At 32.5% G+C, this 20,626-nt stretch overlaps 1 protein-coding gene across 1 annotated transcript in view; it reads left to right on the top strand.

Annotated features, from left to right (window-relative positions):
* Positions 1-20,626, top strand: part of GABA-B-R2 (gamma-aminobutyric acid type B receptor subunit 2) — a 664,115-nt gene that overhangs the window by 221,010 nt on the left and 422,479 nt on the right. The window contains exon 4 of the mRNA XM_075374208.1: positions 20,226-20,401. Coding sequence (XP_075230323.1) covers positions 20,226-20,401 — 176 coding nt within the window. The remainder of the gene's footprint in view (positions 1-20,225; positions 20,402-20,626) is intronic.

The raw sequence follows: 20,626 nt of genomic DNA on the forward strand, positions 1-20,626 counted from the left end.
TGGATGCAAGTACTGTTAGCAAGACGAGGCATCACCTCACTACTGCCTAGAAGGCCGAGATTGTCTTGATAATCGAGTCCCTAGACTGTGGATCGTATTCCTGAAGGTCCAATAGCTCGGCCACCTCGCTCCCCAGATTTGACCGCGCTAGATATTTTTCTTGTGGAATTTCATTAAAGATCGGTTTTATGTACCTCCTTTGCCTGTCGATCTTGTTGAACTAAGACTTCCAACTAATGCCGCAGCTGTAGAGGTAACGCCCGACTCGCTAGCCAGCAAGTAATGTTATGTGGCTCCATAATGTAGCCACATTATGGAGTGAAATCGACTTCAGGTTGTATGTACCTCGTATTACAAACACAAGCCACATGGAACCAAAGTGATTGTTGCGTGACAAACTGATGTGTTTTTCTATGAAGTGAAACATCAACCGAATCTGTAAGTTATCTCATTAAATTTTTATATGCTTTTATAAATTGTGAAGTCCTTTTTGAATCACCCGATATTAATACAATAGATGGATATCTTCATCTTGACTACAGAAATTGAATGAATTATTAGTATAAATTGAATGTTTAATTATTTATTCAAGCGCGTAAGTTTATATTTAATACAACTTCTATGAATTTTATAAACTATGTTTATTAAGTTTTAACGTTAGGTTTAGATAACAAAACTCATCTGCTTTGCTATGGATGTTTGATCTTTGTGCGGTTAGACCACGCAAATATAAGTTCTTCATATTTCTTTTTCTCTTTTTCCATAATTTTTTCATTGTTTCTGCATGTTTGGTTTTCTGTCTTCCGATCATTTCACTTGGGTGTAATTTTTTCCTTCCTCACAGTTTCAAACTCAACTTCCTATTTTTTTTTGTCCGAATATCTTTCTATGTTTCAACTTCTGTTCTTGAATCCCTAGGTTCTGCAATTATGTTTTCAGTTGTTGTACTGCGGATACCTACGGTTGTTGTTTTGTTCCCAGAGTTTAATGAATATTTGTTTATTTATTCCCTGTTTGTCTGGATATCTCTCCCTGAGCACCCCTTCAAAAGCTATGTTCCACAGGGTACAATCTAATACCGAGCCCTGTGGAACACCTCTCTCCACAGTGAACTTCACCCTTCTTACAGTTGCCTACTACAGATCTATGTTTACTGTCCTTAAAATATTCTTGGATTTGTGTAGCCCTGAGTTCGCGAAAAATAAATATATATGTGTAAGCGTAACTACAGCTAACTTCCTCCTCCTCCAGGTACCTTGGACTGCAGTCCGGATTACGCCCATTTCACGCTTCAATGCGCCTAACGTTGAACGACTAGCCCGAAAGCCGTATTGATCAACGTGAAACTCGTCTGTCAACTCCACTCTATTTATTTGTTTCAGAAGCATTTTATTTAATAATTTCGCCGTGCAGCTCAATAAGCAAAGCGATCTATACTCTGTTCAGTGCCCCGTTATCCCGTCCTTCTCTTTTAACAATACCAGCCTTGCACCCCTCTCAACATCCCTCGGCTATGGATATCCGAGGTATATCCATACTTCTTAGTGGTTTTTTAATATTACTTCTACTCAACGGTTTGCGCTCGTTTTTTTTTTTCTTATAGATAATGAAACCTCATCCCACCATTTTAATTTAACTGAAATCGGTTGGAAGCATTATGAGATTTCTTGTCCAAAACATTAGTTAAATATTTATTATTGATCCTTCTTAAAAATAACCATGAAATGTATCATTATTATTATTATCTCAATAATTAAAAAAATTTAAATGGCAGTGCCAAACAAAATTATAATTAAATGATGCTTTATTAAGGGTTTCATCCTGAAAATTAGTGATGTGAATGAAGGCTTTTCGATTTATATATATATATCTATATATAGGTTGTCCCACGAAGAAACAGATAAAATTCAGGACATGCTGTACTGGTGAAAATAATGAAAAAAAGTTCACATAAACATAGTTCTGGAAACGTTTTGTTTTCAACTTTAGCGGTTAGCAAAATATTTCTCCCCGATTTCAGCACTTGTAATAAAAAGAAGTCCTATTGTAATTTTTGAGAGCCAAATTAAGGAGTAACATTGATGGTTTCTTATATAACCTAAACCGGGAAATATGATATCCGACGTAAAACACAAATCTGGAAATCGAGAAACGAGTTTTTTTTAGGTTCGTAGTACAATAGCTTTGTTAAATGACTAATAAATGAGAAAAATTTACTAACAAAACTTGTACAGAATTTAATTCTGAGATAAGTAATCTAAATACAGCCAATAAAAACTTTTAAAAATCGGTTTTTTATTGAAGCAAAGCAGACGAAAAATAAGCAGAAAATCTTATTAGACTCAATTTTATTTACTAATGAAGCCGCTTTAACGAGAAACGTAGTCTTCAATTCTAAAAATAATCATTTATGGAATGATAAATTTTCATGGTACTGTGAAAACTAGCCTACAGCGTAGATTTTATATTAATGTTTGGTGCGACATTACTTATGATAAAATTCTGGGATTTGTTTTCAATGAAAACCTTACGGGAGTTGCATACACTCATTTCTTGAAAAAATAATCTGACAGCTCTTTTGGAGGATGTGTCTTTACAAACTAGATTGCAAATTATATTCCACCATGATGGGGCAACGTCTCATTTTCTTTAGTAGTTATAAATCAGTTGAATACTAATTTCTTAAACTGGATTGGACGCGGTAGACCACTCTACTGGTCATCACAATCACCTGACTCCACTGGATTAAATTTCATTTGGGGCCGAATGAAAACGATAGTATACAAACAGATAGTTAAGAAACAGAAACAGAAAGTTAGTCTAGTGTGAGAGTTACTTATTAAAATACAAAATGCTTTTGAATTTATACGAAACGATCCTAAGATGATACGGAAAACCACCGGAATATTTTACGTCGGGCAGAACGCTGTATACATTTTGAAGGATGGAATTTCCTACAATTACTGTAATTGAGGTTTGTTGTTCTATTACCATTTATTAAGAATAATGTTTCTTAGGTACAGAAAGAATAATTTCTGTCTACTTTTCGTCTGTTTTGCTTCAATAAAAAAGTACTCGTTTTTATTTACTTGTTATTTGCTGTATTTACATTATTTTTTTTAGAATTAAATTCACTGCATGTTTTTTTTATTAAATATTCCACACTTTTAGTCATTTAGCAAAGCCATTGTACTACACACCTAAAAAAACTTACTTTCGACACTGAATTTTGTTTTTCAACGGATATCTTAAAAACTATTGGAGTTACAGTTCGGGGACCTGTTGTATCCTATTTTCTAGCTCAAATTACATAAGGAACCACCAAATTTACTCCTTAATTTTTATCCAAAAAACTATAATAGGGCTTTTTTTTATTAGAAGAACTGAAATCTGGGGTAAATCTTTTGCTAACTCGAAAACAGAACGTTTCCAGACGTATGTGTATATGAATTTTTCATTATTTTCACCAGTAGAGCATTTCGTGAAAAGTTCTCAGTTTCTTCTAGGTACACTCTGTATAAAGATAAAAATTTTAAACTACAAATTTCATACAGAATTGTGGAAGTACAGTAGTTTGTCGTTTTACACTATCTCTTGCGATCTTTCTTATTATTGTAAAGTACTTTAATTAGATGTACTACAGAAGTCACCAGTCAAAGTTGTTTTTACTGAAAATAATGATTTAAATTCTACAGCCAATTAATCTCATACCGCTGAATATAAGTGAATTTTTCTAAAATTTACAAGCTGACGTGCAGCAGTATATTCAGCAGGAGAAGTAAGTTAACGAAAAAGTCTTGAGGTTCCTCCTTTTTGATAACAAAAGGAACTTCTTGAAAATGACTATTCAATTCTTTGGAATGATTTATAATTTATATTAATTCGCCTGCAATCTTTGCGGTTTTGTTATCTTCCGAACAAAAACAAGAGATTGAAAAGTATACAATTCTGTACGATCAACTAGTGTAAAATACTATCCAAAACGGATGTATTGGTGTATCTAATATGTAACAATAATGTGTTATGTAAGATAATGAGTACTGCAATGTAACTCGTAACGTATATTGAATGATTTTCTTCACATAAATTCTTATGCAACTTCTATGTTTTAATTCGTAATAGCTGTAGATAAACTAAAATGAATTATAAATCCTACCGGAAAATAAAAACAATAATTTGGCAGGCATTCTAAGATAAATGAGGAATGAAGTGGTTTGTATTACCTTCTTCCCTGATCCAGATATAGGGTTTCATTAATGTTCAATTTTCAAATTTTGCGTAATTTATGCCAAGTCCATCAAATGGAGATGATAATTAGCCCTCAGTTAAAATCTGTTATGATTGGATGAGTGAAAATTATTACTCTTAGAGAAGACAAATCGATTGTTGACTGTTGTACGTCAGTGCTTTACATATGGCAAAGATTGGAACATGTAGTGTAAAGCATTAAATTAATGTATCCTTTTCCGTTCTTCCTTTTCCACTTATTTTCTTAATTACTTTAAAAAATTTATTATATTTAATTAAGAACAGATGAAGAAAACGTCTTTCTTTCTCTCCATCAACTTTTTCTTTATTACTATTATTATTTCTCTTATTTTAGCGTCTAGTCGTTGTTTTTCTTCTTATTTATACTTTTATCGTGTATGATGTTAACATAATGAGATAAACACGGCTTCACCTCTATAGGGGATGCTGCTCAAATCATAAAATTCTTCCTACATCTCTTTATTGAAACTAGACCTTAGTATTTTATATACTAATTTTACAAATTATTACAAGTTTGATGTATTACATTATTTAAATACGGTTAATGTTACGAAAGTTTTAGTTAAATCTACATTCTGGCGAATCATTTAATTTCAGTTTTTACAAATTTCTCAAAAAAGATTTCTCATAGATTTTTTTCAGCCAGTATCAGAAATACAAACATTAGAATTTCAAAGTTTATTAAAATTAGAAACAAAACAAAGATAGATTATTAAACAAAATAAAATTTTTAAAATTCCTAAAATCATTTTTTAAATAAGTAATATAAATAGAAACATTAAACTACTAAAAACATCCTCCACCACCCTGGACATACAGCATTCTGCTCGGCGAATAATATTTATGTTGATTTTACGTACTGGTATTTCACCAGGGTTGTAATGTATAACTTCTCCCGCCTGTGGAGGAGGCTTTACAGCTTCGCGATGGAACCATAGCAAGAATGGCACGCCACCACTAAGGGAAGGCCCTTGTATAGATTTACACAGGATCTGGGAGGATAGTATGCCACTCCTTTGATTTTAAGGACAACGGGAGCCCGAGTGCTCGCCAACGATGTAAATTTAAACCAATATTTATTTCGATTCCGCCTGGCAGTTGATAAGCTTAGCGTCTGCGGGGAAGTCCAGTCGGACGAACACATGATGTTCGACTGCCCAGCTTTTTTTTGGGGGGGGGGGGGCTAGAACTTAGGCCACCATGGAACTTAGAGGTCAAGGGGAAAATTGGCCACTCACAAGCGACGAGTCAATGTGGCGATAACCGCACTGTCGGACCGTGCGGGAGTTCCTTGATGCGGTTGTTTTGTTCAACCGATATCAGTAGTTTACTTAAGGGAAAAGACTCCTACCGCGCTTCTGTAGGAAGTTAACAGAGAGATGTGGCTGGTAGCCGCCAGATTAAGGCTCCAAGCGCTTTAATGGTGGACAGGGACTTGCTGGCATTCAACGGCCTAGGCGTGGCGGCGAATTGCTGTCTTTAACGAGATAAATTTAATTATCTGTAGTCATATATGTTGTCAAACAGCAACAATAACAATTGAAGAACATAAGAAAGAAGCCCTAATAAGAAAGGGAGTCCGACAAGGATGTTCCCTATCTCCGTTACTTTTTAATCTTTACATGGAACTAGCGGTTAATGATGTTAAAGAACAATCTAGATTCGGAGTAACAGTACAAGGTGAAAAGATAAAGATGGTACGATTTGCTGATGATATAGTAATTCTAGCCGAGAGTAAAAAGGATTTAGAAGAAACAATGAACGGCATAGATGAAGTCCTACGCAAGAACTATCGCATGAAAATAAACAAGAACAAAACAAAAGTAATGAAATGTAGTAGAAATAACAAAGATGGACCGCTGAATGTGAAAATAGGAGGAGAAAAGATTATGGAGGTAGAAGAATTTTGTTATTTGGGAAGTAGAATTACTAAAGATGGACGAAGCAGGAGCGATATAAAATGCCGAATAGCACAAGCTAAACGAGCCTTCAGTAAGAAATATAATTTGTTACATCAAAAATTAATTTAAATCTCAGGAAAAGATTTTTGAAAGTGTATGTTTGGAGTGTCGCTTTATATGGAAGTGAAACTTGGACGATCGGAGTATCTGAGAAGAAAAGATTAGAAGCTTTTGAAATGTGGTGCTATAGGAGAATGTTAAAAATCAGACGGGTGGATAAAGTGACAAATGAAGAGGTATTGCGGCAAATAGATGAAGAAAGAAGCATTTGGAAAAATATAGTTAAAAGAAGAGACAGACTTATAGGCCACATACTAAGGCATCCTGGAATAGTCGCTTTAATATTGGAAGGACAGGTAGAAGGGAAAAATTGTGTAGGCAGGCCACGTTTGGAGTATGTAAAACAAATTGTTGGTGATGTAGGATGTAGAGGGTATACTGAAATGAAACGACTAGCACTAGATAGGGAATCTTGGAGAGCTGCATCAAACCAGTCAAATGACTGAAGACAAAAAAAAAAAAAAATATATGTTTTAGTAGTTAACGGGGTGCGCCTACCCATTTTAGTGATATATGACAAGTGGGCGGGGGTACACGCAAGCCAGTGGTGTATGGCACAACGTTTATTCCGCTCACGCTTTTAGGTTAGCTCTAGAAGTTAGTTAGGACACTGGTCGCTAAACTGTTTGCGAGGCTCAGTAGCCATTTGTGGATCATACCATCGGTCTTATGCTTTAGGGCGATCGAATGGCGGAAGAAATGCCAAGCAAACCAATTTATTCGAATAACTGATTGATATATCAATTTTGATTTTGTTTTTTTTTTTTTTTTATTAAACTTCAAAAATCTTACGTTTTCATTTAGTTTCTGTGGACTGTATCACATACCACTTTACTCGAAAGCAGATTCTCTACAAATTTTGTTTATTATTAATTTTTTATTCTCCTAATTGGTACGTTGCAATCTGTTCAATTAGGGAACAATAAGCAATCCCGCTAGGGCCCGATGAGATGAGAATGATATGTATGATATCTAAATGATGTGGAGTCTCGTACTAACTCAAGTATATCGCTCCTGAGAGTTTGGTTAACTGAATACTAACCACTAAAGTACACCGGTATTCAATGTCTAGTATTCAAATTCGTCTAAAACCAACTAGCTTTTACGAGGATTCAAATCTCAGAACCTTCGACTTCGAAAATCATCTGTTAAAAAATTGATCTGCGACGATGACTTAAGTACTAGACCAGCCCGGTTGCTAATTACCAATTTATGAAAGTTATTTTATGCCAAGCATAAAATAGTATGTTTTTCATCCCGAATCTTTTGGACTTTTGCTCCAAATTTGTCGAAAACTACTAAAAATTCAGTCCCGGGATCACTTTTTCAAATCGTATAGAACTAGTATATTTAGCCCTTTATTTGGTTCCCAAATATTATATTTCGCCTTAATTTTACCGAAGGTGCCAAAATTAGGGCAAACTATTTTTCCAACCGGCACAAGCTGTCTAAGTGTTTTCCGTACCTATGTTCGTATGAAATTTCTTCTTTATTTTCACCGATAGAACACGTCCAGAATTTTTATTACATTCTTCGTGAATTTACTTGTATATACGTTTAATATTATCGTATAAATATTATTGTCATTTGTTACTTTTACTTATGTCTGCTAGTCATAAAAAAAACTTATTAATTGTACTTCATGTAATAAAAAATAATTGTTTCTTTAATTTTGACGATTTATATAAAACACCACCCTCCTTTCCCACTTATTTTCTTAATTACTTTTAAAAATTTATTATATTTAATTAAGAACAGATGAAGAAAACATCTTTCTTTCTCTCCATCAACTTTTTCTTATTATTTCTCTTATTTTAGCGTCTAGTCGTTGTTTTTTCTTCTTATTTATACTTTTATCGTGTATAATTTATTTTTATCTTTACTGTCTTCAGTCTTTTCAACATTTTTCCTTCCTCCTAAATAATTGTATGTGCATGAATTCTTCTTACCTTTTTTTTAATTCAAGCACTTTTAATTTTACTTTTTTACTTTCTAAGATTCTCTGATATATTTTTATTATAATTTAAGTTAAGCTTAACTTTTTTCACTTCATTTTTCTTTTATATTCTTATCATGACAAAAGTGTATCAAAAATTAATGACTGTAAAAACTGTATAGTACTGGTAAAAAAGTTCAGTGACATGTTAATATTTTTTCTGGAAATAAAATTTAAAGAATTTATCTATTTTCTAAATTAGAATATTTTTTTTTTGATACGCTATTCAAAAATAATTTTATTTGCTCTTTATATAATCTCATTTCACATAATTTTTTTTGATAGGTTAAAGTTGTGTGATGCAAATGCTAAATAATTATTTATTTCTCTTTTTTACTTTCTTGAACGAAGTAAAGGTAGTAATGTGATCGAAAAAAATGTCGTTTTCAGATTGAAACGGAAATATCCGTTTTGACCATCCCTGAATCCATTTTGACTAGTTCAGGCGTGACGTCTGTACGTATGTACGTATATGTCACGCATAACTCAAAATTAATTAGACATACATGTTGAAATTTTGGATTTAGTACTTCTGTAACACGTGGTTGTGCATATCCCCTTTTGATTGCCATCAACTGGACCAAAGTATCCAAAAAAGCCCAAAATCAAAAATAAATTGGATTTTGAACTTTTTTTTTAATTGGAGTAATAAGCCCTAATTGAGAGCTTTTCAACTATATATCATAACTGGTACTTATTTTCATCGGTTCCAGAGTTATAGCCAAATAAAATTTGAAATAATGAAATATTTATATCATACAAGGGGAAGGCACATCGGTTCAATCCGAGATTTATCTCCTTTTTTAAAAATTAAATTACTGATAAATTAATAATTATTAACTTTTGATTGTAAAAAAAAATTACAATAAATAATAATTCAATAATAACAAAAAATTTCAGAAGTTTTTAATGAAATAAAATTAGATGTACTTTTCATTTTAAAAAATGTGTATATGTAATTTATAGGTATTCAAGGAAATCATGTGGCGTCCACACCGGATTTTTATTTTTTATCCTAATGTGTACGTTGCGATCTGTTCAACTAGGGAACAATAAGCAATCCTGCGGTCACTCAATGAAATGAGAATGATTTGTAAGATATGGAAATAAATATGTATTCTTGCCCAAATTCAGTCTGACCATTCCTAACCCACCGGGTTGGTCTAACGGTGAACGCGTCTTCCCAAATCAGCTGACTTGGAAGTCGAGAGTTCCAGCGTTCAAGTCCTAGTAAAGCCAGTTATTTTTACACGGATTTGAATACTAGATCGTGAATACCGGTGTTCTTTGGTGGTCGGGTTTCAATTAACCACACATCTCAGGAATGGTCGAAATAAGACTGTACAAGACTACACTTCATTCACACTCATACATATCATCCTCATTCATCCTCTGAAGTATCATCTGAAAGGTAATTCCCGGAGGCTAAACAGGAAATAGAAAGATGTAGCAATGAGGCTTAACGCACCGGATACCGAGTGAACCGACGATTTAGTTCCCGACCCAGACAGATCGAGTTACTTTTTACACTTTAAATATTATTTAATTCCACCGATCACCTGTGACGTCTCAACATAGTAGTTTAGAGTATTTTTCATATAATACTATATGAACGGTAATTACCGGAGGCTAAACAGGAAAAAGAAAAGGCTGACCATTCCTAAGATGCGTGGTTAATTGAATCCCAACCACCAAAGTACATCGGTATCCACTATCTACTCAAATCCGTATAAAAGAAACCAACTTCTACTAGCATTTGAATCTTAGAATTTTCAAATACGAAAATCTGTTATTAAACAACTGATATGCGATGACGATTTAACCAGTAGACCATCCCAATGGGTTTAATTAACAATAAAAATAACAATTTTAACTCATTTGATTAATACAGACAATTAAAAATTTATTTTAAGCAGATATTGTTCAACTTCAACTTTATTTCTACAATTTATAAAATTATTATCATTCAGAAATTTATTCAAATATATATTATTAAAGTTTTTTTTTTTTCAAATGTGATCATGAAAGTCTTAATATAAAACTGCATGTTGATAAAATTCTTACTAATTAAAGTAGTTCTTAAAAAATATTTCCATAATTTAACCACATGAAATACTGAAAAGGAAAAGCTAAAGAAGACAAAGTAGAAAAAAGGACGTTAAAGGTCCTGAATTAGTTACCGTATCTCCCTACGTTAACTAATTTCCGAGTCAATTGTACCGTTTTAACATATGATGATTCCTTGTGTAACATCTCAGGTAGTAACATCAGAAAAATGGATGATAAGAAATAACGAAAAAATCCTAGTGACAAATCCACTTTTATAAACTTTTTTCAGTTTATCATAGAAGTTAAAAAACCACTTTGCAGTTTTTCTGCATCAATAAATGCGATTTATTACCCGTAATAACCAACCTATCCGAGTATTAAACAAAAATAAAAAGAAATACAATCCTTTTTAGAATTAAAATATTCTAACTTCTACTTTCCCTTCTTGCGCTATAGCAGAGCTACAGCTCTAGAAGGGAAAGTATTGTAATCGATCCACTTTGGGAATATGCGGTTTACACCGGATCTTGACGTTTTGACACTTAAGGAACCTAAAAACGGATTGAAATTTTCCGGATCTTCGTATGTATATTCGGTGTCGCCCTCTAAATCACCTTATATGTCCAGAACTACTGGATCGATTTTGTCCAAATTTGGTCAGAGGCTGTAGAGCAAGGTCACCTTTAGTTATCTCGATATTTCACCTAATTAAGGTCATATTTTTCTTAAGCACATTTATTAACAATTAAAAAATAACACTATTTGAAAAAAAAATGTATTCGTGCTTTAGAAGAAGAAGAAGCGCAAAGTAACCAAAAGGAGCGCTAGTGTAACACTGACGTACAGCTGTTATACTCGTCCGCTGTGTTATGACGTCACAGGTGGGAGGTAGAATTAAATAAATGAATTTTTTTTTGCCCCACCCACCAGAGCCGGACACATACTCAAACAAAAACTCAGCTCTGGGGGGTGCCATTCCCTCAAACCACCTGGGTAATAACCCTGGGGCCCGGCTTTGCCGTTCCCAAGGCAACACCCAGGCAGCAGGGACTCGGTCTTTTCTTCCCATGCCTCAAATAAGGAGACCCTCGACGGGGTACCTTTACCAGAACTACGGTCTTAATTTTTCCCCCGGCGGCTCCGAAAGGAGTCCCCGCCCGATCATCGAAAGTAAGATGCCGAAGCATTCCATCTCTTCCGAACGGCGCTGTTCCAGACCGGAACCGCATGGTATCCAGGTGCAGCAGCAGCCGATCCTCATGACACATGAGTAATTTTGCAACCCTGGCCTTCAGGGGTGTCCATGCACATTACAGGAAGAACATCTGGCCTCCTGGCGACAGTCATTTCTGACGCGGCCAGCCTCCCCACAATTAAAACAGCGGCCGATACGGTCCAGGACACTACACACTTTTGCCCTATACCCGGGACGCCAGCAGCAGAAACAGCGGTCCTCCAGGAAACGCCGCACTAATCGGCAAGCAACCCATTCTATACGCAGCCGACCATCAGCCAACAATTTGGCGAGGATGGGTGGCACACTACTCACTCACTACTTGTGTCGCTCTATAGGCCGGCCGCATAGACATTACATCGAGCGTCACCGCCTCCCACGTCACCTCACGAAGTTCTAATATAAATTCCTCTTGAGAAGTGACTGCATCCACATCCTTCAACAGGATATGGACTAGCCGACCACCCCTCCACCCCACCCACCGAAACGTTGTGAAATTACATTAGTTTTGTTAGTGCCGACTTTCGCCGCTAGTACCACCAAATCTGCGCGAATTAAATACGGTATGCGCGTGCGCTTTTTTCCAGAATAATTGAATTAAATAAACGAAAAATTATTATATTTAAACAAAATAATAAATATTTTAAATTAAGTTGTGTGTGTAAGCCATGCATCTGAAACAACCCACAGTTGAACTACTTTACCGGAAAGCGGTTTTTACCGCATGACGGGAAAGTCCTACAGCCGTTTTCAGCTTTTTTTAAATTTTAATTGGCTAATTCTTTTTACATAAATTGTAATAATACTGTTAATTCTGTAATAACTGTAAAGAAAAAAAATTCATTGATTCTCTAGTAGACAGGATCACAAGGCCTAAAAATCAGTGTTTGTCGCACCACAAACGTACTGCATTTTTTTTTGTCTACAGTCACTTAACTGGTTTGATGCAGCTCTCCAAGATTCCCTATCTAGTGCTAGTCGTTTCATTTCAGTATATCCTCTACATCCTACATCCCCAACAATTTGTTTTACATATTCCAAACGTGGCCTGCCTACACAATTTATTCCTTCTACCTGTCCTTCCAATACTAAAGCGACTATTCCAGGTTGCCTTAGTATGTGGCTTATAAGTCTGTCTCTTTTTTTAACTATATTTTTCCAAATGCTTCTTTCTTCATCTATTTGCCGCAATACCTCTTCATTTGATTTAACCCATCTGATTTTTAACATTCACCCGTCTGATTTTTAACATTATCCTATTGCACCGCATTTCAAAAGCTTCTAATCTTTTCTTCTCAGATACTCCGATCGTCCAAGTTTCACTTCCATATAAAGCAACACTCCAAAAATATACTTTCAAAAATTGTTTCCTGACATTTAAATTAATTTTTGATGTAAACAAATTATATTTCTTAGTGAAGGCTCGTTTCGCTTGTGCTATTCGGCATTTTATATCGCTCCTTCTTCGTCCATCTTTAGTAATTCTACTTCCCAAATAACAAAATTCTTCTACCTCCATAATCTTTTCTCCTCCTATTTTCACATTCAGTGGTCCATCTTTGTTATTTCTACTACATTTCATTACTTACTGAATAAACGTACTGCATAGTTTCTTTGTAATATAACATAGTTTACATGGCAACGAAACTGTTGGATGTTTGATTGCCCTATTGTAACCAATTAAAAATAAGGAAATATTATAAATTAAATATTAATAGATATGGTTCAGACGTTAAACGTTAATTTAATATAAAATTTAAAAAATGTTCCTGTTAAATGCGCAAATTTTTTCTAAAATTATAATTTATTTACAATTATAGTTATAAAAACTTCTAAACTAAATTTAACGTAAAGTTATTTCCAACCGAGATATTATATCTCCAAGGACAAACATTATGTTTTTATTTGTAGACCTCTTTATAATAAAACTAATTATTTAGTCTTATGTTTATACACTTCGAGCAGACTAAAATTAGTTTGCCAGATAAGTTAATAAGGAAATGTTAATGGAAAAAATAAAACAGTTTTTATTCTTTTCTGAATATATTTGAAGAAAAATTAAAAGTGGTGTTTCTCTGCCCTTATTTATTTGTGGCGGTTAACCACTGAATTCATAAGTTAAAAAAGTTTTGTTACAAAAAATTTAAACAGCAAGCACCGAAAATTGTCTTTTATCCACCCTGTGTGCGCCCGCGAGTGCGCGCGCGCACATACAAACACACATAGGTGTTCATATAGTATGATAACCCTTTAAAACTTTTAAACCGTTGAACAAGAAAATTAAACTTATCAAATCTTGTTTTGGTATGAGACACCACATCCTTAGCATTCAGGGGACAAAGAAAACCATTAAAAAATGGAAAGACTAGGATTATGACACACTATTTAAAAATATTTTAAAATGTTTTGATATAAAAAACTTAATTAGTTAAGGTTAGTGAGCGTAGGTTAAGTTGGATAGATTATATTTATAATTATAAACAATAATGCTTATATTTTTAATATGTAAAATGTTTAAAATGACTGCTATAAAACAGCATGTTAGTGTCTTTTCTGTAATGTTTTATTCATCAATTATTATAAAACACGCCTTATATTAAATAAATTTTTTCATATTTATGTGAAGAAAATGCGAATAAATTGGGGGGCGAAAAACGAAAAAGTTACGTTTGTTTCAACTTAAGTCTGGCCTACATTTTACTTTAATATAAAATGTTTATTTTTATCGTAATGAAAGTTACTATCAGTGAAGAATTATTGTAACGCTGTTATTTGTAACATCGAAATGAATGTGCATTTTTTGTAACATTGTCAAGTAACTAGCCGGTTGTGGCTTGAATAATTTTGTTGTCTGCTACTATAATTAAAAACCAAACGTTCCGGTATTTCTTTCTGTTTAACTTCCGGAACCACCTTAAGGTTTTACTTCAGATGATGATATGCGTGAATGTTAATGATATATAGTCTTGTGTAATGTCAGGTCGACAATTCCTAACCCGCCGGCTTTGTCTAGTGGTGAACGCGTCTTCCCAAATTAGCTGATTTGGTAGTCGAATTCCAGCGTTTAAATTCTAGTAAAGTCAGTTATTTTTACACGGATTTGAATACTAGATTGTGGATACCGGTGTTGTTTGGTGGTTGGGTTTCAATTAACCACATATTTCAGGAGTGGTCGAACTGAGACTGTATAAGATTACACTTCATTTACACTCATACATGTCATCCTCTGAAGTATTATCTGAAAGGTAATTACCGGAGGCTAAACAGGATAAAGGAAAACGTCGACCATTTCTGAGATATGTGGTTAATTAAAACCCAACCATCAAAGAATAGCGGTATCCATGATCTACGATTCAAATCCGTATAAAATTACTTTTATACGAATCTGTATTTTATGAGTCCTTTACTAGGATTCGGTACTGGAAAATTTCTCCAGGTAAAAAGGTGAAAGCATTTCTAAAAATGTATAGGAATATATCTCGTGGTTAGAGCTTTAAAAATTTGCAATTTATTATTTATAAAAGTTAATTTTATCAATCTACTAGGATTCGGTACTGGAAAATTTCTCCAGGTAAAAAGGTGAAAGCATTTCTAAAAATGTATAGGAATATATCTCGTGGTTAGAGCTTTAAAAATTTGCAATTTATTATTTATAAAAGTTAACAAATAAATAAGTAACCTATTTAAAGCATTGCTTGTTAATAAATTTATAGATCTTATTACAGAATCTAAAATTGTAAAATGTAATATTGACTAACGGAAAGATTTACCGTTTAAAAATTTCCTTTTATTATAATGGATTCAAAATTAATTTGGTTTTCAATAAATTTTTAATATTTAAGTTGCAAAACGTTGTTTAGTAATGCACGATTCTTTACTATATCATCCAATAACGCAGATAAAAACTTTTATCTAACAATGAAGTAAGAACAAAAGGTTTATTGTTATTCTTGATGAAAATGTTTAAACTTTAACTTCGCTAATATAGTTTGCAATAGATTCAGGTGAAATATGGTTGTTTCAAAGTTAAAGACTTTTTAAATTGATTACTCTAGCGTTAAAATTGTTTTATACGTATTTCTTTTGAAAATCTAGTATACTTTTGTTGAATTTACTTTTCTTATAAATTATAATCATTAAATTTTTTTTTAACTTTAAAATTTATTGTATATCATTTATCAATTATTTAACGTTGAAATATATTTCGATTTCCTGAAAATTTGAGAATGAAATAAATAAATCAGAGTTCTTAAAACATAAATAACCATTTTATGATAAAATAATCAAATTTACAGTTAAGTTTATTTAATATATTTATGCAGCCAAATAAACAACAGCCTTTATTCGATATTATAACTCTATTTATTTACAAAGAGTAATACATTCAAGTTAATGAATTTAACATTTACTGATTACAACAGACTGTTTGTGATTAATTAACGCAATTAACATTTAAACATGTAATGCAACAATAATTATAATAAAATTTAGTTAATAAATTAATTATACAATTCAATTACAGTAAGGTACAGTAACAAATTAATTGAGCTTGAACATAAATTTGCAAATTTATTACTCACAACTTTACAAATATACTAATTATATTTGCTAAGAATATTTAAACAAATCGGTTAACAATTATTCTGATTACGCTTTACATTTCAATTTTTAATTATACCTATAAATTCAAGTATTTACTTTTCTAAAACACCTTTTATGCTACACAATTACTTTAATTATTCTATATATCAGTTTATACACCAGATTGAATTATGTGCTTTATTATACTTTGGTCAATTACCAGACCATAACCTGCATAGTACTTCCACTAACATCAGCTGTGAATGACATACTGATTAAATACCTGAACTATTATACTACTAACAAACAGGTGTTACTGCCTGTTAGAATTATCTAAACACACAAAGATAATTCTTTTGAAAGTTTATTTGTTTCAATATTTCTGTTATTTTCAGCTTAATAAGTGGAAAAAGGAAACACATTTGTGGTTTATTTTTCTTTATCTTTTTGTTCGTTAAAAGTGATTTTTAGAATAATCGAGCTGTATTTTTTCATTCCAGAATAACCCATTTAAAAAAACCGTAAGTAAATTTGAATAAAAAAAAACGACATGCAGAGAGGGGTTTCCCACTGAAATCCTTCAATGAACGTTGTGTGTATATATACATATATATATGTACGTGTAAACATATCTTATTCAGTATACATAAATATGTAATAAACATAAATAGGTACATACAAATATGAGTCCAAGGAACATTGATAAAGTTCAGAACATAAAAAGTAAAGAAAACACACCAAAAAATAGTGTTATAAACGCGCAAAGAATAACTAATCAGATAGAGAAACAGTGAAACAAATCAATGAACCAGCAAAAGTAAGCGGGGAAAGAAAATGAAGAATTTTATAACACCCAAGGGTAGGTGATTCATCTAAAATTTCGGAGAACTTACAGACCTAATGCAGTACCTTTAGACGCCTAACCTCCCTGCTATTATCCAGGAAGTTAACTGCGAGCCAGTTCACATGTTTAATCAGTCTCATTTTGTATCCTGTACCAATCTCCGTATCACGTCTTGACATTATTTCTCAACATTTTATTCTGCTGTCGCTGAACGACTTTAATGTTATTCTCACTTGTCGTGCCCCACATTTGGATTCTGTAGGTCCAAATCGGTTTCAGGATTGTTGAGTAAGCAATTGGTTGTTAGGTATGATAGTTGCGGAATGAAAACGCCATTAAGTTGAACTCGCGGGCAGTCACGCCTCCTCATTGAAAATGTAACGTCCATAGACTTAGCCGGATTAACCCTCATCTTCCATCTACAGTTTATAGTTTATCAGAACCTACTGTAGAATCAGCATCAACAACCAGGATTGCCGTGTCAAACGATCCGACTGTGATGTCCTCTGGAGTCGGGAGGTCTGCAATAAAGACCGCGTATAGAACCGGGCCCAGAACTGAGCCCTAAGGGATACCCGACCCCGTATCAAAGAATACTGGTAAGTCTTGATTATACTTCACGTGGGCAAAACATCCTTCCAGTAAGCCGTGTAGGATCAAGTAATACGATTAACGAGACTCCTTTTAAATTTGTTGAATAGACCAGGAAGTCAGATATTTATAAGATCTGACTTCCGAAAAATCTGGACACCAAAAAAAACAGCCGAGTTTCACTTCTAGGAACTTGGCGATAACGTTGACAATGTCGTGTTTGCTCGATTATTGAGCGAAAATGTCCGAAGCCGAAACGATGATCAGGAATAATATGCCCTTCCTCCAAAATCGACCGTAGCTTCAGAAGTAGTCTTTCAAATACTTTCGATAAAACAGGTATCAGGTTGTCGGCTTGTATGAAGCTACATCATGGGTGGTCGGATTATCCGGTTTTGGAATCGTTAACATCTGCTACACTTTTCATTCCGTCAAGAAGCTCGTGGTTCGAAGAATGCCGTTAAACAGATGTGTTATATATTTGATGGCTTATGGATAGCCTTGAATTAAAACGTAAAAACATTTTATTCGTTATCAAGTCATACCCGGGAGCTTTCTTTGAATTCCCTCCCTCCTCCATTCCAAGTATATCTTTAAATGAGATTATTAGTAATCTAATTTTATAATAATGAAATATTATTTTCATTTTCTATTTAGTATTTTTTTCCATTTTAGTACTCTATCTCCATTTTAATAGTAATTGATTCCGGAAAACAAACTTGCTAGATGAAATTCACACTCTTACTTAACAGTCTAAGTCTAACAAAACGACCCGTAATGTTTTTTTTTCTTTGCAACTACTGCTGATTCTATAAAGAGTGCAATTTTTTTTCGACAGAAATAATTTGAAAAACGTTATAAAAGTCTAGATTAAATTTTTACGAAAAGTGATTCTGTTAAAATACATCTTCTAACCGAAGAATCCGAAACAGTTATAAGTTGGTTTTCTTTTTAACTTTTTTTGTTGATCATAATATTATGCATTATATTATTTTTATTATGGGATAATTTTTAATTTCCAACAAAATAGTTTTTTTAAATCATTATTATTCATAATATTTTCTCTACACTCTTGTTAAAGTTTTGCTATAACTAGTAAATCATTTCTTTTCTAAATTAATAATAATTAACAAAATATATTGGAAAATTTATGCCTGTTAATTATTTTGTATATATTTCTAGTGTAAGATAATTTATTTTATAAAATGAATTGACGGAAAACTCTAAAGTTTTAAATAAATTTCAAATAATTCAGATTAAATTAACTGAAAATATTTTCCTTATGAAAATATTTTAAAATTTGGCGTATATATTGAATCAGAAAACGGTTACGGAAATTAGAAGCATAAACATTTAGGGATTTGATAACAAATTCTCTACTTTCCTCCTGTTTATAACGAAAGAGGTGTAAGGCAAATTGCTATTTATCGCATCCCTTGTTTATATGAATTAGGAAGCATTGTCAAAAGTTTTCTTGAAGAGGAGGATAAAAGGATAAGCGTAGAAGGAAGAAAAATAAATAATATAACATTTTCCGATGATAACATAAGAGGTGAAACAAAGAATATTTAACAGGTACATAAAAATTAAAAATATTTTGATAAAACGTAAAATGAGAAAAACTGTTAAGAAAACAAATAATGAATTCAGATGATAAATTAATGAATATTGACACAAAAGACGGAAGACTTGTACAAGAGAAACAATACATCTATTTAGGTATATTGTTAATAAAAGATTTTAATTTAACATTATTTTACGCGCTTATATTTTAAATAATTAATATGGATTTTAGTTACAACTATTTTTTATCTTATACACTAGTCAACAAAAAAATTATTTTTCGTGTGTAAAATGTTTTTTCAACATCATGATACCACTGCGAAAAGTAGTTTGCTCGATTCCAACAAGATTTATTTCAACCGCATTAATAGGTAAAAGGTTATGCGCCAACAAACATAAAAAATATACGGGTCGAATACATAACTTCCGTTTTTGAAGCGGAATAAAAATCATAAAAGTTCACCTATTATTTTTTATCGAACAATAATTTTTCAAATTTCATTGCAGAATAAAATTTCTAATCATCTAGCATTATGTAGTCTTGTAATACGTACGTATCAAAAATCGATTTTTTTTTGTTGCAATTTAATCAACAATGTCACTGTAATTTTGCAAGAAGATTTTTGTATTTTTTTAAAGTGACAACGAAATTATTTTCTTTGAATTATTAATCAAATTTAGCAAAATAACTTAAATTATTTTCTGAAATTTAATTTTAAATTTCAAAGTTTTATTTTTTTACTTTTACCCAAATTCAATTTGAAATTCTAGAACAAACTAGTTTTTTATCTATCTCACAGAAAAATTTCGTAATGTATAGAACGCACCGATTAAACCAAATTTTATTTATACTACCAGTATAAAAAAACAAAATCACTAAGTTAAAGAGAATATAAATCGATTTGCATGTGCTCCACAATTTGTAGTTTTAAGACTTCATTAGCAAAATTGTATCGAATAATTCTTGAAAGACTGTATTTTTTGTTATATTACCTATTCATTAATGTTTTCTTTTTATAACGTTATTTTTCGATAAACAAGATAACTTAATAAAGTTATTATCTTCTTTTTTTCCAGGCACATAACCGCTTATTAGCTGACCTGGATAAATTAAATTTTAACGTAGAAGAAACGCAAAGTTTTGCTACGGAGGTTGCAACTGCCATACAAAAATTAAAAGAAAAAGATGTCCGTATAATTTTAGGAAATTTTAATGAATCCTGGGCCAGAGAGATTTTCTGCCAAGCTCACAGGTAAGATAAAATAAATCTGCATCCGTTCATTTATTATTACATATCTTTTGTTATTTATTAATATAATAATCTATTTATAATTTTTTTTTTGTCTTCAGTCATTTCACTGGTTTGATGCAGCTCTCCAAGATTCCCTATCTAGTGCTAGTCGTTTCATTTCAGTATACCCTCTACATCCTACATCCCCAACAATTTGTTTTACATACTCCAAACGTGGCCTGCCTA

The sequence above is a fragment of the Lycorma delicatula genome, chromosome 8 (genome assembly GCF_047948215.1).
Source record: "Lycorma delicatula isolate Av1 chromosome 8, ASM4794821v1, whole genome shotgun sequence".
Classification (NCBI taxonomy): Eukaryota; Metazoa; Arthropoda; class Insecta; order Hemiptera; family Fulgoridae; genus Lycorma; species Lycorma delicatula.